Raw genomic sequence first — 19,921 nt, forward strand, 5'->3', positions numbered from 1 at the left:
AAAACATGAAGTCTCAGCCATCAGTATTAGTGAACTCCTGCACAGAGGCAAGGCAGATGGTATCAGTTCAGTAAGTCATTATTCACATTAAGAAATCGTTCACACAGGACCCCAATAATTATAAATTAACTAAACACCAATACTAAGGGTACTTTCACGGAGCCAAATCTGCAGATCTGAAATACTACTTCAGGCTAGTGGCTACAGAGAGTTGTTCCTGAAACATAGCATGAAAATTGGAAAGAACTATGTGAACCCTATTAAGTGGCCAATGAAGGAGGACTGGGCTTTTCCCTTAGGAGCTGCCCAAGAGACATAGCATGAGGAAAGGCTGAGAAGAATGGAAATGTTGTTTTTAAAAGAGAGAGAGAAAGAGCTGTAAATCCAGGGAGAAAAATAATGCTGAAACACATCATGTCTTGCTAAAGAGACAGAATTTATAGTTCTAACTGAAGGACTTCGAGTGTTAGCTGGGCATTAAGGAGTAACATTCTGGTTCTCTAGGGACTTAAGAGTTTTTCTCTTATTTTGAGAGGATCCACCTTAATCTCTAGCCTATCTGCTATCCTTTATCCACGTTCAAAGTGGACTTGCCATCTTTCAACAAATTCCATCTTTTTTTTTCTCCTGACAAGAAATTTTTCTTCCTTTTCCACTTAAGAATCCATTATTCCTTTTTCCCTTGATGTCTTTTTTTATTGAAAGGCTATAGCAGCTCCTATCACTGATCCCATACTCATAAGCAGAGTTTTCTCAGTTTTCCCTTGATTAGTCTTCATTTATCATTTGGACTGAGACTTCTTGAAAACAGAGTCTTTATTTTCTCCCTTTTCGGGGGGGGGAGTTAATAATACTGGGTATCATTAGGGATTCAATAACTATTTGTGTATTGATTTATTTTAAATCATATTTCCTGTTAATGACCCCCCTTTACTGGCAGAGTATTAGTATCAGCAAAATCTAGGATATCAAAAGGATCTGATGAAGCTGGAATACAGCTTTGGTAAAAGAAGGAACGAAATTTGTGGGGTTTTTTGGGTTTTTTTGTTTTTTTTTTAAAGATTTTTATTTATTTATTCGACAGAGACAGAGACAGCCAGCGAGAGAGGGAACGCAAGCAGGGGGAGTGGGAGAGGAAGAAGCAGGCCCATAGCAGAGGAGCCCGATGTGGGGCTCGATCCCATAACGCCGGGCTCATGCCCCGAGCCAAAGACAAACGCTTAACCGCTGTGCCACTCAGGCGCCCCGAAATTTGTGTTTTTAACCCTGCATAAAAGTACAAAACATATTAACAATATTTTAAATACATAAAAACTAAGTTCCAAGACAAAATAATAATAATAATAATAAGATAAATCCAATGTGACTTCAAAGGACCATAACACTGGTGAACAGCCCCAAGAGGCAAAATAATCTCTTTTGCAGGTTCTATTATTGCTGGCAGATTTTATTGGTTATTTTGACTATTTGCAAAAACTCAGGAAGGTTTGGGGTTGCTTGCATAAAATTGGGAAAATAAAGACAGACGCTAATTTTGGAGAGAAGACCAATCAGAATAAAAATTCAACTGTATTACTGTAATAAAAGCTGATTCTCTATCTTGATTGTTTATTATATGCTAAGCACTGATGTAAAAGATTTACATATGCTAAATTACTTAATCCTCATAATAATGCCATGAAGCAAGTAATTTTATTATTCTCATTTTTTATATAGGAAAACTGAGGCCCCAGAAGGTTAGGTCACTTGCTCAAGGTCACTTGAACTCAGCCAATTCAGCTCCAGAGTCCATCCTCCTAAACACTAGTATCCCTGCCCACATTAACATGCATATACTGATTAGAACCAGATCTGGGGAGTGCTAGCGAACTTAACACAGAAAATGATTTCCAAATACATTGAGACATAGGACCTATTACTGTACAACTGTGACTAAATTCCCAATTCACTTTCTTCTAATTTAGTTGAAACATTTCCACATTTTGAATTTTAAAAACTATGTGTTCAGCTGAAAAGCAGTACTTACTTATGTTGACTTGAACTTGTGCCACAGGATTTTTGAGCTGTTGACAGGAGTGGAAATGTCATGGACTAAGCTGAAACATCTCTGAATATGGCCTCTCAAGTAGTGTAAATATGAATAATCAAAGTAAGAAACAGTTGTGCTTGCAAAAGCAAGCTAATATCTTCAGTTGCTCATCTAAAGTGTCTTTGGAACTCTTCACCTAGGCCCAAATCCTTTCTGTTCAAGCCCTCTTCTCAAAATCCCTTGTGTCTTCAGGCTACCCTCCAGACTCCACAGGAGTATCTGACCTAAGACCTACTCCCTTTTCCTAAACCAACCTCTTCCCTCCCGCAAAACTCAAACACCCACTCTCTCAGGCTAGAAGGAATCCACTTAGTCTGGGAAAATTAACATAAAAATGTGAATGCCCAGTGGCCCCTGAAATTTTCCAAAGGCTTTTGTATTTTAAACAGAGAATACTTTGATAGCCTGAATGAATCTCTAATGGTGGTATCTGGAGGGTGAAACAAAGGAAATCAACAGAGATACTGTGATAGAGAGGGTGGTATTTCAGAGAAAAGGATTAGTAAGAAATTGTTCTTTCCAAAAAAGAAGAAAAATGCCTTCTTTCCACTTTTGAAACAACAGATCTAACATCAAGGTTAGATCAAATGTCCCCACAAATGTTTCTACTACTGAAGTGCGGGAAGAAGTTGCCATTCACAAGCAAAAGTCCTTTGAAAGGGGGGTTTGTAAATTGGGGATTTCCTGGATCTTTCATATCACAACAACATCCCATATAGGTTAACTGAGAAGAGGGGTGACTCTTATTTTTCCAATGATTTCATAATTCATTAAATAAAAAACTATTATCATTAAGCACTGTGTTAGACACTGGAATTCCAAAGGAGAATTTAGTTTGTATTAATCTTCATTGTGAAGTGCCTGCATATAAGAAATACTCCAACAGGTTTATTAGTTTCATCACTCCCTATGTTTGACATTAAGGATACAAAATGAATTAGCTATTCTTCAAGGAATATATATATACATATATGTGTGTGTGTGTGTGTGTGTGTGTGTATACACACACTTATTATAGAGTTACGATGCCATGGTAAGTCTAAGCATAGGATACCATAGTTAATTTGACCTGGTTTTCCAACAGGGTTTTCATATCTTTTGGAATCTTAGAGAATTTTAAACAGATGAGTTTATCTTTGAATAAGCACTAACCCAACTATCCACACAAAAATTTCTCCTGCTTCAGTCTGAGGACTCAACTGTCAGCTCCCAAAACTCTATTTCTGGTTAACAGGAAGACGAGATCTGTTCTTCACAGGTAACTTTGTTTGATGGACATCTGCAAAACTTTCCAGAGAGAATCTAACAGAAATGGCCAGTAAGTCTCTGTTGGATCTATAGGAAAATGGCTTCATCTATTTTCGTTCAAGTTCTGCTAATCTAATTAAAACCCTGTTAATTCCCCAAGCCAGAAATTCTCTAAAGGAAATACAACTCAGAATGTTGCTAGGGATTCTGTTTTTCACATACAGGTCCCTGATGTGGGTAAGGAACCACCTCCAGGGGAAAGAGCCCTAAAAGGATGGAAGAGTATGTGTGTGTGTGTGTTCTTGTCCTCCGGCCAGATTTTCTGAAGAAAATGGAAAGCAGATCAAGAAGGCACGCCAACTTGAAGACTGGTGGAAAATGCAATTTCATTTAAAGTAGTAGGTGGCAATACCGTAAGATTATGACTAAGAAAAGAAAATGAAAATGAGGAACACATGCAACTTGGAAATACTTGGTATCAGAAGCTTTACCAGATAAGACAAAGGGTATGCTAAAAATCTGCTGTAGGAACATACATGAATAAAAACTGATGTCACTTCAAGACACCTAACAGATCACTAGTAAAGATTCAGAAAACATCAGAGGTATCTGATGCCTCCCCAAAAAATGGACAGCCTTTTAGAGATCCTGGGGGTGGCTTGAACCTCCCTGGGAGTCAGAAAAGCATGCAGGGCTTTGAGAGGTTATTATGCACATCTGATTTCCATATTATATCTCTTACAGATCAAATCAATTTTATGTGTAATATTCCAAGTTGAATAAACTATATATATATGTGTGTGTGTGTGTACATATGTATAAATATATATGTTTTTTAAAAAAGTCTGCTGGTAGGTCACACCAAGTTGTCTTACGAGGTATATTCTCCTAGGAGTATCCTATAGGTATTTCTTCTTTTTGTCAAGGCACCCTAAATAACATGCAGTTACTTTAACTAAAGAACAAAAAAACACCTGGATTAACCTTTCTAAATGCAATCTAAAAATAGTTTGTAATAGTAAATTGATTATAATATACTGAAGCGAAATTCCAAGCCAAATATATTTACCCTGAATGAAATAATGAATGGATACTTTTATTTCTTAAATTACATTTCTTTCTTGATTTTAATGCAAGGCCTGAAGCAGGCCATGAGCTATCACATAAAAATGTCATGAGCACTGGGTGTTATATGCAACTGATGAATCACTAAACACTACATCAGAAACTAATGATGTATTATATGTTGGCTAATTGAATCTAAATTTTAAAAAAATGGATGGGAGAAATATGCATGAAAGATGGGAGGAAACAAATTATCTTAGATGAGAAGTTTAAAAGCTAAAATTTTCAGGGGTGCCTGGGTGGCTCAGTTATTAAGTGTCTGCCTTTGGCTCAGGTCATGATCCCAGGGTCTTGGGATTGAGTTCTGCATCAGGCTCCCTGCTCAGTGGGGGAGACTGCTTCTCCCTCTCGCACTCCCCTTGCTTGTGTTCCCTCTCTCGGTGTGGCTCTCTCTGTCAAATAAAGAAATAAAATCCTAAAGAAAAAAAAATTTAAATAAAAGCTAAAGTTTTCAGTCATGGTGACTAAAACACTAAGGAAATTCCATCTCAATGAACATACAATTCATAATTAACAAAAATTAATAATTATTGCTTGGTCACCTCAAGCAATAAATGATCAACACATACAACACTTTTTTTGGCTAGAAGTCATACTTGCTTCCAAGTTAGACATTATTATTTAAGTGATATTTTAAGATAATATCAAATGAATAAGATTTAGGAGTGCCTGGGTGGCTCAGTCAGTCAAGTGAATGACTCTTGATTTTGGCTCAGGTCATGATCTCAGGGTCGTGAGATCAAGCCCCATGTCAGGCTGAGTGCCTGGCATGGAGTCTGTTTAAGATTCTCTCTCTCTCTCCCTCTGCTCCTTCCCCCCAACGTATTCACACGCTCTCTCTAAAATAAATAAATAAATCTTTGAAAAAAATTAACAAGGTTTATGTACAGTAGACAAACCACTTAATACCTCAGTCTCAGGCTGGGTCTAAATGATCCCACAATAAGTATCAACTTAAAAGCAGTCATTCATACTTAATAGCACAGAAACACATTCAGACTATTTAGTTATATAAAAAGTAACTAGTTATAAAATGGTATGCACATCATGGCTCCAATCATATAAAAATGTATACACAAATAAATATGTAAATGTTTATATGCACATACACGCAAACTCTATATATATACCATGAGTAAATGCCAGTGGAACATGTGCATACTGAACATGACTGACGAACATACTCCCAAAAGTAATTACTACATGATTAAGTAAAATTAATATATATGCCTCAATTTTTAGAATTAGACATCAAACATAACACTGAAATCAACGTTAATATTTCTACTTTATTTTTCTATCTGAAAATCGTTTTGACAAACTAAGGATTTAGAACGTATCTCAACAAATGCCCTTTCTTCATTTTTTATGAGGTTGTAAGGAGGTATTGTTCTGGGAATCTGGCAGCAGTGTTTGGCAAAAAAACAGACACACCAGCAAATAAACTAATAACACTCCCTCACTTTACTGTGGGCTAGGGGTATCTGTTCTAGCTTCAAAGGCAAGTACAGACTGGAATACACTTTTAAAAAAAAATCACTAAGACTCAGGTTTTAAACTGTTCTAAGTAAGGCATTAGGTAGAAATTTCACAAGAGGGTCAGTGGTGACTAGGAATTTTGTGCATTTGCTCAGCTGTTTGTGTGTTTTAACAAGAAAAAAACAAACAAAAACAAAAAAAGGTATTACTCACTTTGGGGCCTTGCAGTCCTGGTTTTCCCGGAGGACAAACACAGGGAGCTGGAGTTGAGCCAACATCACTGGGACCATTGAGGCACTACAGAGACAAAAACAGAAATCAACAACAACCGTGGAAAGACACATGTATATGTATGTAGGTATATGTAAGTGTCCGCATGTGTGACACTGTAAAGCTATCTTACATCTACTTTCCAATTTTATTTAGCACAATCCATTAAGAAATTCCGAATCACAAAAAGCTATGAAAACTAAATGCACTCAAGCTAATAAAAATGATGACTATTTGTCTAATGTACTTACAGTTGTTGGAAGGAAGCTAAACAGTCCCTCAATACAAATATTACCTTAAGGAGAACAATAATTTCCAGGCCTACCTCACCATTCTGAAAGAAAAACAACAATGAATGTGTTTTAAAAGACGCTTTTAAATTTCTAAATTATCTAATTCATAGATATTTCATTGTCCAGGTTCTAGGTACATGAAATATCAAAACCAGCAACAGCTAAAACATTTGCGTGCGACTCTCCAAAAAAAAATGACAGTAGTACATGTTATGATGACAGTCACAGTAGGATAAAGTAAGGACATGAACAATGACGAAAAGCAGAACGAGAAAAATGGAAATGCCAAAGCTTCTTGGTGTAATGGCCATGCCGGGTGAGAGTTATATGCTCTCCTGAACTTTCTGGAAGTCATTTGAAAACCAGAGGAAAAAGCCAAAACACATCTAAGAAAGTCAAATATTCCACACATTAAATTTTCTGCATTTTACTTTAGGAGACCTCCTCACTAAACAATTCGCTCCTTGCTTAGTAATACCTGATTTTAAATAGGTTAATAATCTTTCCAAACAATAACAAATTAGATCAGAAAATGAGAAACTGGGAATAAAAATGCAAAAAAAAAAGTCACGCCTGAGAGTAAGGAAGGAGACATAAAAACACAAAAAAGTGGATATGAGAACTCAAAATCTAGCATCTGATCCTGTGGTTTTATGATGTGCAAGGGTAATGGTCATGTTCATAACACTGATGCAGAAATATCAATGAAGTATACAAAATGGACTCTTCAGAATGTAATCATGTATTAATACTTTCAGGAGAGATTAGAGGGCTGTATTTCAAGTTATAGGTATCTAAAATAAGTTATAGTGTTTAAATAATTACCTCCCTAAAAAACCAAGAATGAACCATTTCTAAAAGGTTCCATAGTTGGTAGTATTTGGTATTATTACAGAGTCTTTAAATGCATTGTCCTACATCCTCAAGCTTTCAGAACATGTGGATTTGTAAGTTATTCAGTTTCATAGGAAAAAGGAAGATGATGGTAGTACGACCTTACAAACTAAAACAACTATGACATGAGCTCAAAGATCATTGGGAATCCACACAGCACAAAGTTTAAAACATTTGACCTTATTTGCATTACAAAAATATACCTTTTTTTTGCCCAAGGGAAAAAGGATCACACACACAACACCCACAAGCACATATATATAATTAGACTCTAACATTTTACCTTATAATTTTTTCCTCCTAACACATTAATGAAAATAGCTACATAAATGGAAAGTTACCTATAACCTCGAAATACAAGAAAATCTTCCTTCAGTAACAACAACAAAAAGAAACCTGTATATTCATTATGGTTTGAGAAAATGTGCCGGTGAACAGGAAAATGAATCACTTCCTATTCTTTAGAATTGTGCTGTGTGGGATATTCTGTCCACACATTTAGTTAAGTATAGAAATGTATTTTACACTCTGGATACTCCAGATATTCAAAGAATCCTTGATTTTTCTAGAGCAGGCTTAGCCCTGCTTCAGTTGAGTACTGGAAACATCACACTCCGAGGTGTGAAAAAAACATTTCCTTGTGCTCTTCCATTCACACTTGCAAAGTGATACATTATCATTTTACATCAATTATCAACCTCAAAATACGTTTTAATCAATGTAACTTTCATTGCACTGACAACAAACAAATTAACTCTGTATATTAAATTAAGACTCACATATTATCTGACTTTTATTTATTGCTCTGAAAGTACTGAAGGAACATTTGGGAGAAAAGAATCCATCCTACTCACAAATCCAGGAATCTCACATGCTGTCTCTCTGTTGTTCTGTTCTGGGTCACAGTAGATTCGCAGCTTCTGGACATCAAACTAGGAACATAAACCCCATCAGGTTAAACTTGAGGCCCAAGCTAACTGCTTCATAAGAACAACCCAAGTACATGAGCAGTCATGGAAGGCTTAAATCACAGCACTTAACTAAAAAACAACAATACGAGATTTAAATACCTAACGTTAATAGTTTAAAGATGCAATGCAACATAATTCATAAGGAAAATTCTAGCACCCTAAACAAAACTCTAATTTCCTTCAGGCACCCATTGGAGCTTTTTTAGTATCTCTATATTAAAAGCTAGCCTAGAGAGCATCTCCTAGGACACTCAAAAGTTCTTTCCCAGGCCTTCTGTGTTTATCCCCATACAACATTCTGATTATGAAAGAATGGGCTTAAGAAGTCATCTTTAGTTTCAGAGATTTAGCTGTTGGCATGGAGTGTTGTGTGATGAGTAGTCCAAGCACCTGCTGCTATTTAAATATTTACTACACTACTCTGACATGTAACATTAATATATAGAGACCATGGTGTAATTTGAATAGGACGGTCTTCCCTTAATAGAAACAGAGTGGAAAATTAGAACTTTTCAAATAAGGGATTGTCCGAGAAATGGCTATCTTTGTACATACACATTTCTCAACCCACACCCAGATACTCCAGTTTTTAAAAAATATCCAAAAAAATAACAGTTTTGTTTAAGAAGAAAGAGTCCTGAAATGCATTAATCTGATCGTAACCTCACAGCTGCAGAGAAATTTTATAGCTCCCAACTCACAGCTCTAATCACAGTCTCTTTTCCAAGTTATTATTTAATCTATGCTTCTCCTGGGAAATATGAAATTAATGTTTCATAAGAATGCAGAATTCTACCCTGAACCCAGGGGAACAGTTTTCTAAGAATTCCTATAAAATCTATTAAGTCTAATTTTGCATTTTCATACACACACTCAAACACACAATTCCACTACTAAACTGACCGCATTTTGCTTTAAGTGTCTTAAAGGAATTAATAATTAAGTTAAATACAGGTAAATGTGATAAATGCTACCACACAGGACAGCAGAAGCTCACTTTATACAATGCAAAAAGCAAATCATTTTTTATCCACCTGAACGGTTTCTTCTTTCCCAGAATACTTTCCAATTTGAGTTTGCCCACTGATGAAGATCCCTAAAACTGGATGTAAGGGCTTGTTTTCAATTTGTTGATCATCGATATACAGAGTTACATCTTGTTCTGTTACTAAGAGACGAATTTGATGCCAGCCTTCATCAAATAATGTCTACAGGAAGAAAGTATGGAAGATTCATAAGTAAAATTCCTAACAATCTTTCATTTTCTTTGTTCCCATCCCTTTGCTGCCAACCATAAGTCCACACAACACAGACTGGTTGTATTGTATACTAATTCACCCTGACCCAAGTTGGGTCTCAAATTCTACCCACCGATTAATTTATGAAGCCCTACTTTCCATTACATATCCATTACACGTAAGTACACGTAACAAACAATTTACTGAAGCAACTCCCTCAAGGTCACAAATAAGTTCCTAATCTCTGAATCCAAATGGCTTCTCCCATTCCTCATCCTATTTACTTCATTGCAACTTTAGATCCTTAACTAGTCCACCTTCCTTGACATTCTCATTCAACTTCCATGACTCAAACCATCTTGATCATCTTCATTTCTTCTTCTCCAATTGCTCATTCTCTATTTCTTTTAGGGATTCTCTTCCTCACCTGCCTTTTGATGAGGTCTTTAACCCGCAGATCTGTCACTGACCTTTTTCATTCTCCCCTTTGATTATCTTATCCATTCCTACAGGTCAATCATTACCTCTACGGAATAACTCCCATATCTACAACAGCCTTGAACCTCTTTCCTACATACGGGATCTATAATTATAATACTGGCTAGTATAGTTTTACGGGGATATTTCACAATCAGCCTGAGGGAGGGTATAGCAAAATGAACTTGGACTATCCCCAAAACTTTCTTCCTCTCAGTTTCCCTTGGATATTAATATCCTCAGTTTCTAAACAGCAACAAGTGTCTTCACCTCTTGCCCTTCACTCAGTTGCAATAATAACCAGATGCAAATTTCTACCAAATATGTCTCTTAAACATGACTCAAATTCACTTCACCATTTCCATTCTCACTGCCATAGTTTATGCTCATGGATATTTTGCTTTATCAGAATAATTTTCAAACATATCTTTAAGTCTTCCCTCTCTAAGCCAACCTTCATACCTCCACTACAATTAATCTTTCTCACTAGAATTCTGTCAGAGAAGATGCCACATCTTATTAATTTCTGGATACCTAGGACCTAGCCCAATTCCAGGACACAGATGAAAATATTTTTTATGAGAGAAAATGGAGAAGGAGAGAGAGCCCCTTTGACCAGGACACACCTATGATTCAAGACATTTTAATGAAATCCTGTCATCCATTGAATGAAGCCCAAAACCCTTTGTATGGTTTCCAGGTCCCCACAAATTGAACTCACACTTTGTTAGCTTTTTATTTCATGTATCTTATACTCCAAACACAGGGGACACCACCACTTTCTCTTCTTTAAATAAAAGTCCTGCATTTTACTACACATGACTACTCAATACTGAACCACTGACTTACATGCCCTTCACTTTTTCATCAAAATCCTATACGTTCTTCAAGCTCCAGCCAAAAAGCATCTCATTAATAAGACTTGCCCACATTTTGTGTTAGAATCTACTTTTTCCCCTACATTCCATTAATACTTTGTACTTCTATTAGATACCAGAGGCCTTCAATCTTCCACTATAAATAAGTTCCTTGAAGGTGTGAAACATGCCTTATTCATTTGTGATTTCTTACAGAACCTAGCATATTGACTTTAATAAAAATGGCAGCCAAATCTGTAAGAAATTTAATCTGCTTACTAAGTGAAGAAATTGCACAGGTGGCATAATTTCATATGCAACCTTGTACATTTCCTAAATTATACAATATACTCTTAGACCATCATAATTATAAGAATGATCAAAACATTAACTGTTTTTATCATTGCATCTGTATTCTGAACACATTTGACTAGGAAAATATACTTTTATTTTTAGTTTATTAATTTTATTAAAAATAGGTTCCTCTGAGGAAAACAAAGCATTCTCCCAATAAATGTGAATTCTGCACCCATTATCTACCTATATTTAAGGTTCTAACAAATGTCTTTATCTCAATATCTTGTAGGACATGGCAGTATAAGACGGACCAACATGACTTTGAAACTGATGAGACTTAACTTCAATTCCTGACGTCACCATTTATTAGATGTGTTACTTTGAGAAGGAACTTAATATACTTGAAACATTTTTTGTCTGTACAGTGAGAGCAACAGCTTCTGCGCTGGGTGGGTATTATAATTACATGTTCCTGGCATCTAGCAGCAGACACTCAAAAATTATGAGTTCCACCCATTCCTTAATCCCATCTAAGAAACAATTTTCCTTTGTGTGTTGCTTTTATTCAGTAAAGCAACATTAAACTATGAAGTCAGTATCTTTTCAGCCATGTTAAAATTATGGCTTTCTTCCTCCAACACACACAAACCTGGTGGTGATTCCCCGTGAATACCATCATAATCATACCCAGGCATCTTTACCTTAACTTGAGGGTCAGCGAAAATGACCACCTGTGAGCCGTTAATTATGCTGGTTGTTGTAAATAATAATGTTTTATCCACACCATTTAAGGTAACTGCTATTTGTGGCCTTCCATCAATGGTTACAATTCTCCAAAGATCCCACATTTTCTTGACCTTAAATCTCTGAGTGGAGACAAACACATATGATGGAGGAAGACCTTCTGGGAAAACATTGCTAGAAAAAGAAGAATACGCATAAGCTTCAAGAATTCTCAACATTGTCTACAGAAATATCAAAAAAAAAAAAGATGTATCAACACATAACATGTACCTTGTGAATTCTGATAAGTCAACCTTTGATGTTACTTCATATCCTTTTATCTTTGTTGGTGAAAGTGGGATTCTTTTCTTAACCTTTTTCTTTACACCCAAGCCTAAAAGAATATCAAACCCTTTCTCATCGCGAGCTGCCACTGGAATTCGTGTTGGACAGACAGATTCTATAAATCCAAAGCAAAAGCAGTAAACATTGATTAATCATGGATTACTTCAACAAGAAAATGAGAAATATTAGAGAAAATAATTATAAAATCTATATATGCACACAAATTTATATAAATGGGTATAAATGCATTTTCTGAGAAAACGTGCAGGAGTGTTTCTTGGCATTCTCACTGAGAATGTCTCATTGAGACTTCATTGGAAGTCTCAAATGTAATTTTCCCCCTAAAAGGGGATAAAAGTAAAACAGAAATAGAAGAGAAACATTTGTTAATACACTGCTTTAAGAACCCTATGCTGACATTTATAAATCACTATGTTGAACACGGGCAACCGAATATCTGGGAGGCAGAATACTGGAATGGCATTGATGATTCTCACCCAGGATTTGCTATTAATTAGTCACATGACTTTGCATAACTCTTAAATTTCTTGGATCTAGGAGATGAACTCTAAGAATCCTTTCTTGCATTCCCAGCAATTGAGGGGTTAAAAAAAAAGTGTCATTCTTGATATTTTTTCCAGTTTTAGCAGTTGATAATTCTATAGTTCAAATATCATTGGTTCTATTACTCTGGAAAAAACTGTGGATCTTTTCTGTCCATGAAAGTTCTTGAAATGGGCCTATCATCTCATCTATGATTAAGTATATTATTATAGTAATAATTTTTATAAATAAAGACTATCTCCTTAAGAAGAATCATTAAGTGGTGCCTGGGCGGCTCAGCCAGTTAAGCGTCTGCCTTCAGCTTAGGTCATGATCTCAAGGTCCTAGGATAGAGCCCCACATCAGGCTCTCCGCTCAGTGCAGAGTCTGACTCTCCCTTTCATTCTCCCACTGTGCTCTCTCTCTATCTCTCTCTCAAATAAATAAATAAAAATCTTTAAAAAAGAGAATCATTAAGATTTGCATTATACAGTCATCTGTATTAATTATAAAAATATAGCATGCTTTTCACTTGCTGGGAAACTAGTATCTGAAATTATGTGGAAAATTTTAAATGGTTGAAATGTTATTAAGTTGTTATATTGTAGAAATGTTGCAATATTTTCAGATTCTTCCAAGGCCCTCATATAATATATACACTGAGCATGACTGCTTTTATTTTACAGAGCAGCTAACAAAACAAAACAAGAACAAACTCCACTAAACTTCTTTAAGATAATCATTCTCACACATTAAGAAGAGGGAAAAGTTTCATATTTATAATACAGTAAAAAGTAATGAGATGGATTTTATTAGCCCAACATGTACAGTCATAACTTATACCACAGAATATTGGAAATAAAATAAAGGTTTGATATAACTAAAATCGTAAGTATTCCTGGAAAAGTAGGGGCATTCTTCTCTTCAGGTCTTAAATCTTAAGTTTTGAAGTAACCCAGTGAATTACATCCTTCTTCTCTGGTAAGCTTGGAACTAAGTGATGAGGAGATATAGGAATGAGGCAAACAGATGTTGGTTAGACATGTGATCCAGTGAGTTCCACGAGACTGCACACCACCCCCTCACCCCATCCCAACAGCACAGGGCCGACTTATTCCCTATCTCACCTTAGAAGCAGGGCCTGCCCACTAAGCTCACACCTGGTCTAAAGAGGAAACCAGAACACACTAGCTCCACAGACACACTGATCTAAGGAAAAGAAAGCTGAAGGCTCTCGGCCAACCATGACCAGCTACTTTTATCAAACTCACTCATCTGAAAACCGATTTTCTCATTCAGTGGTAAGGACCTAAAAAAGAAGTGGGAGAGGGATCACAAGAGTTAGCCTAGCTGAAGCTCCCCCACATGAGAACATGAGAAGCAGGGTCCAAGTGTTTCTAACAACATCATACAGTTTAAATCACAAATCAATTAATAAAACTAAGTATTTTCCGTCATGATGCAGGGGTTCTTTTTTGGCAGGGAGGTATGCAGAACAATCCATGAAGCCTCACATCAGATGCATTTGATTTAAAACTTCAAAAGAAGTTCAGCTGAAAAGAAAACATTACATCATAAAAATATTCAGATTTGAATTGCTCCTTTGATTTGTTTTACAAATGAGAAATTTTAAGATGATGGATTAAGATCTCGGACTTAAGAACATTAGATTTAGATTTAAGCCTCTCTCTTAACCTCTGGCTTCTCATCTGTGAAGTGAGAATAATGATCTCCTTCACATGGTTTGTCTGAGGGTCAAATGTGATGATGTATGTAAAAGTGCTTTGTGACTCCAAAATGGCACGCCAGTGCAGGGGATAAAGCAACTATTGTGTTCATCCTTTTGCTCTAACAAAGTCCTTTACACTGTCTTGTAATACCCAAACTTTTATGGGGAAACAGTGTGGCACAGCTTATGAAATTAAGAATGTACAATATAGTCATGTTTTCATAACTACCTAGCACATCTCATTAAGAAGTATGGATTTAAACAATTATGTTTTCTTTTTCTTTTCTTTTTTTTTTTTAAGATTTTATTTATTTATTTGACAGAGATAGAGACAGCCAGCGAGAGAGGGAACACAAGCAGGGGGAGTGGGAGAGGAAAGAAGCAGGCTCATAGCGGAGGAGCCTGATGTGGGGCTTGATCCCATAACGCTGGGATCATGCCCTGAGCCGAAGGCAGACCCTTAACCACTGTGCCACCCAGGCGCCCCTTAAATAATTATGTTTTCTTGAAGGTAATTTTTCTTCCCAATTCATTCACCTGTAAGAACAGTCTCTTAACACATGGGAAGTGCAAAAAAAATAGTTTTTATGTTTGTATATACCTAGTTATAGGAATCAGGTAAAAGAAGTTTCCATATATAAAATGCTACTTTGATTACCAACCAACAATTTCTACACAAACTTGAGAGGAAAGAGAGGTAAATAATTAATTTCCCCATTGTGTAGAAAAAAGAAATACATGTTTAAGTATACAAACCACATCCAGACAAAAAGTATGGAAACTGGAAATAAAAACTGAAACCTGGAAATTATAAGTACCAGGAAAATCAAATGCTAAGACAGACTCAGGGGCTTGTTATAATACCTACAACAGGTAATTAGAACAATCTAGATAAACCAAGTTGTTTTAAAAGAATGCATTCAGGAGCAAGGGTAAACAAAACAGAAGACCAAAGTTCACAAATGATTTCTATACCAACTACACAGTTTTAATTTCATTTTACTCCAATATGTTCAGAGTATTCAGGATAGGAATGTGTTCTTGGATGAGCAGAGATAACTTTGTTTTAAAATGGGGGCCAGTAATACCTGCTTTTCAGTTTGGAGGATTTATTTTTGCTTTTGTTTCCCTTGCCTTTGAGATAAGAAAGATCTAGAAAAATGCTGCCATGGCAAAAATCACTTCCTGTGCTCTCTTCTAGGATTTTTATGGTTTCAAGTTTCACGATTAGGCCTTTAATCCACTTTCAGTTTATTTTAGAATGGGACAAGATATTTGCAAATGATACATACAATAAAAGGGGTTAAAAACCAAAATATACAAAGAACTTAAAACTTAATAACAAAAAAACAATCCAATTAAAAAACAGAGGACATGAACAGACATTTTTCCAAAGAAGACATAGACATATGAAAAGATGCTCAATATCACTAATCATCAGGGAGAGACAAATCAAAACCACAATGAGATATCACCTTACACCTGTCAGAATGACTAAAATCAAAAAGACAAGAAAAAACAAGTGTTGGCAAGGACGTGGAGATAAAGAAACCCTTATGCACTGCTGGTAGGAATGTAAATTGGTGCAGCCACTGTGGAAAACAGTAGGGAGGTTCCTCAAAAAATTAAAAGTAAAAATGCCATATGATCCAATAATTCCACTACTAGGTAGTTACCCCCCAAAAAACAAAAGCACTAATTCAAAAAAGATATATATACCCTTATGTTTGTTGCAGCATTATCTATAATAGCCAAGATATGGAAGCAACCTAAATGTCCACTAAAAGACAAATGGATATACACATACACGATGGAATCTTTTACAGCCATAAAAAAGGATGAGACTAAAAAAAAAAAAAAAAAAAAAAGATGCGATCATGCCATTTGCAACAACATAGATAGACCTAAAAGGTAGTATGCTAAGTGCACTAAGACAAAGAAAGACAAATACCGTATGAATTCACTCACATGTGGAATCTAAAAAAACAACAACAACAACAAAAAAAAGAATAAACAAACAAAAAGCAAAATCATACCTGTAAATACAGAGGATGGTGGGGAGATGGGCAATATAGGTGAAGGGGAGTGGGAGATAAAGAAATTTTAATAGTAATAGTAATGTAACACTGTATGTCAACTATATTCAAAAAATTTTAAAAAGTTTTTAAGTGATCCATAGAACACAGAGAAAACTATTCGCTTTTCTATTAATTCTCAGGGCTTAGTAATGTAAGTAATCCAATATTACCAAGGTCATAAAAACATGTTTTATTTAAATTTCTGCCATGAACACAGACACAAAAACTGTATAAATCTTTAGCCTAACTAGAGCAACCAAATTCCAACTACACCTTTCCAGCTGTAAGTTAATATCACAGGGAACATTTCTAGCCTACTTTATAAGTGCCTATTTAATTCGATTCCACATTGCCACATTGTTGGTATGTCACCCCTCTCCAGATGTCACATGTTTTTATTTTTGGTTTTTTTTTTTTTTTTCAGATCAAGGGAATTCTATCAAGATCTGTGGTCAGAAACCAAAAAAAATTTTACTGATGCAGGCCTGATAGTCCAATAAAACAGAGTTGTCTGGCGCAGATCTGTGCAAGCCAACTTCTTCAAACTCTCCTGGACTGAACTTGATTTTGATGGTAAGACAAACATGAGTGTATGTCCAATTGGTATTCAGTGGCCATTTAATACATCTGCCTTTCTGAAGGTCTATTATATCACCATGTACTTAATGTCATGCACTAGTTCATCAAAAGGAGGAACAGTCACCAATGTTTCAATTTAGTGGCAAGGTTGTGATAACTTAGGCTTCATCATAACATACTGAAAATATAATAAAATAGGAAAACCAAAATAAATTATGGGAAAGAGAGCCTCTTACCAAAGATTAGTTAAATAACAAAGAAGGCAGCCCCAGCTTCACACAATTTCTTTTCTCATTACAGATTGAATGATCTCATCCTCCTCTACCAGCAAGTAATGCCACTGTCTTGAAATCTAGGTTGATTTAGAGTCAACAGTCTTTCATCTGAGGAAGATGTCTGCCAGATGCACGGCTGACCAACAATGGGATACAGTAAGCATAGATTTCAATAGTAAGTCAATGGGAACAAGAGACTCCTATTACTCTTCAATACAACTTGTGCACAAACCAGGAAAGTTAAAATCTCTTGCACCATTAAGTAGCCTCACTGATCATAGAATATATTATTTTTAACAATAAGAAAAAAATATAAAAAATAACAATCATCTTTGGCCTAAGGAATAGTTAAGGAAAATACAATTCTAAAGGCTTGCAAAATTACAAAAATAACTCATCAAGTTTTGCCATTTTCCATTTCAGAAGCACTGATTAATGAAATTTTTTTGTTATTCCTGCTTAAATACTATAGATGGAGAAAAGTTTCAATATAAGCTTTAAGCATTCCTAATGAAAATTATTCTGAGTATTTTCTTATTCCTTTCTTAGACATAATTAATTCATACAACTGCACCTAGAGCCAATCATAAACACTGACAGCAAGGCCTATATGCTTTAATTGTATATTTTCTAAATCATGCCATAATCATTCTACTTTTCTAATGAATACACATCATTTTTCACATAAAATATAACCATGTGTGTTTATTTGAAGGGACCATAGCTCTAACTTAATTAAATGGAAAGTTCATATTTTTAGATATACTACAAGTCCCTGACAATGTAAGTTGCCTTCAATACAGATTAGATTCAAAACCTTTTAATCTACAGATAGATTTTAAAGTGATTCTCTTGAATGTGTGATGAGATTTTATGGAATATTATACTCAGTCCTATCCTAAGCACCAAACTTTACCCTATCTCCCACCTCTCATTTCCCCCTGCCCCACCACAATGGTTGGAAATTCATGTATATGTGTACCAACAGTAAAAAGGAAGAATGGAAGGGAATCGGTTTTATATGAGGACAGAAAAGTTAATCACATGTATGTTATGAAACCATGGAAGCTAAAATACTGGCCACCTCCAAAAACATCTCAGTTGTCTGGGCCATGATTGCTGATATGTATACCCTTACCCTCTATGACTTCTAATGAATTACAGATGGAATTATATGAGTAGGGCACAGTAATCTACCAGACCACTATTATAAAGCATTGTAAAGCTTGAATTAGATAATCAAATTATCCAGCAATCTCTAAGCGAAGAATAGTATATACAGAGTATGAGTGATTTTTTTTTTAAGATTTTTATTTATTTTTGAGAGAGAGAGCAAGCATGAGCGGCGGAGGGACAGAGGAAGAAGCAGACTCCCCACAGAGCAGGGAACCCGATGCAGGACTGGATCCCAGGACCCTGGGATCATGACCTGAGCAGAAGGCAGATGCTTAAATGACTGAGCTACCCGGGTACCCAAAGTATGAGTGATTTTTGATGGGCGGAAAAGAAATTCAGGAGAAGTCCTAAACATCATTCCAAGTTAAAGTGCATCATTGTAGAAAGCACTGGAAGGAAATAAGCCTCAAAGTTTTATGGGATGAAAGATACCAAAGTTACACTCAAGCAGCAGTGTCTCTCTCTCTCTCTCTCTCTCTCTCAGAAGGTAAGGCTGAGGATGCAAAGCTAATTGCCTTCTGACCTCTAGTCTTTGGCCCCATTTGAGCAAGTCAACATCATACACTCCTTTAAAAAAACAGATAAGTTTCCTGCCTCACCCAAAAGTCAAGATGGCAGAAAATAAAACAGAATACACAGGCAGTTTTCTAGAGTCTGCTCTTCACCCGCACCTGTGCACAGGCAAGCTCAACATACGTGAATTAAAATATGGGTCCTAAAACCCAGTAATTCAAGCCATCAGCTGCTGGAAGCCCTTAAAGACACCTAAGGATGGTATCTTCCAGGGCACAAGGGGATATTTTTTTTCTCTCTCCTTTCTCTCCTCTTTTTGCATCAAGCCCATTCCTGATTTACTCAAAAAAGAAACAGAAGAATGATGTCAGCAAGATGGTGGACTAGAAAGGCACAGCCCACATTCTCCCACTGAATGAAACACTGACTTAACAATAATAAATGGACCAAAATACCTTTATGAAAATTCCAGATTTAGGTTAGGAAGTTGAAGTACCCCAGGTGAGCACAAAGCCAAGAACAGCCTCACTGACACAAGTAATACGAGTAATTTCACTTTATCCACATCGTTCCCTCCCCCAGGCCTGTACAAGTAAGTGCCAGCAGAGGACACCCTCGCTTGCAATACTGTCCTTGAGCGGGGGGGGAGGGGGGGGGTAAGGGCGGAGCATGTATCCACAGGACTGCCCAAGAGACTGGTTTCAGTCTCACCTCATTTGGAG

General features: G+C 36.1%; 1 protein-coding gene across 4 annotated transcripts in view; it reads right to left on the minus strand.

Annotated features, from left to right (window-relative positions):
- The window catches only part of COL21A1 (collagen type XXI alpha 1 chain), a 177,565-nt gene that overhangs the window by 88,192 nt on the left and 69,452 nt on the right, over positions 1–19,921 (minus strand). The window contains exons 4-9 of one of the 4 annotated variants that reach the window (XM_011224576.3): positions 12,253–12,421; positions 11,940–12,156; positions 9,404–9,577; positions 8,253–8,330; positions 6,537–6,545; positions 6,155–6,238 (exon numbers count right to left, since the gene is read on the minus strand). In XM_011224576.3, coding sequence (XP_011222878.1) covers positions 6,155–6,238; positions 6,537–6,545; positions 8,253–8,330; positions 9,404–9,577; positions 11,940–12,156; positions 12,253–12,421 — 731 coding nt within the window. Of the gene's footprint in view, positions 1–6,154; positions 6,239–6,536; positions 6,546–8,252; positions 8,331–9,403; positions 9,578–11,939; positions 12,157–12,252; positions 12,422–19,921 lie in introns of those variants that run through there. The other 3 variants (XM_019799345.2, XM_019799346.2, XM_019799347.2) reach the window with 3 other exon arrangements.

Source organism: Ailuropoda melanoleuca, chromosome 19, assembly GCF_002007445.2.
Source record: "Ailuropoda melanoleuca isolate Jingjing chromosome 19, ASM200744v2, whole genome shotgun sequence".
Lineage (NCBI taxonomy): Eukaryota > Metazoa > Chordata > Mammalia > Carnivora > Ursidae > Ailuropoda > Ailuropoda melanoleuca.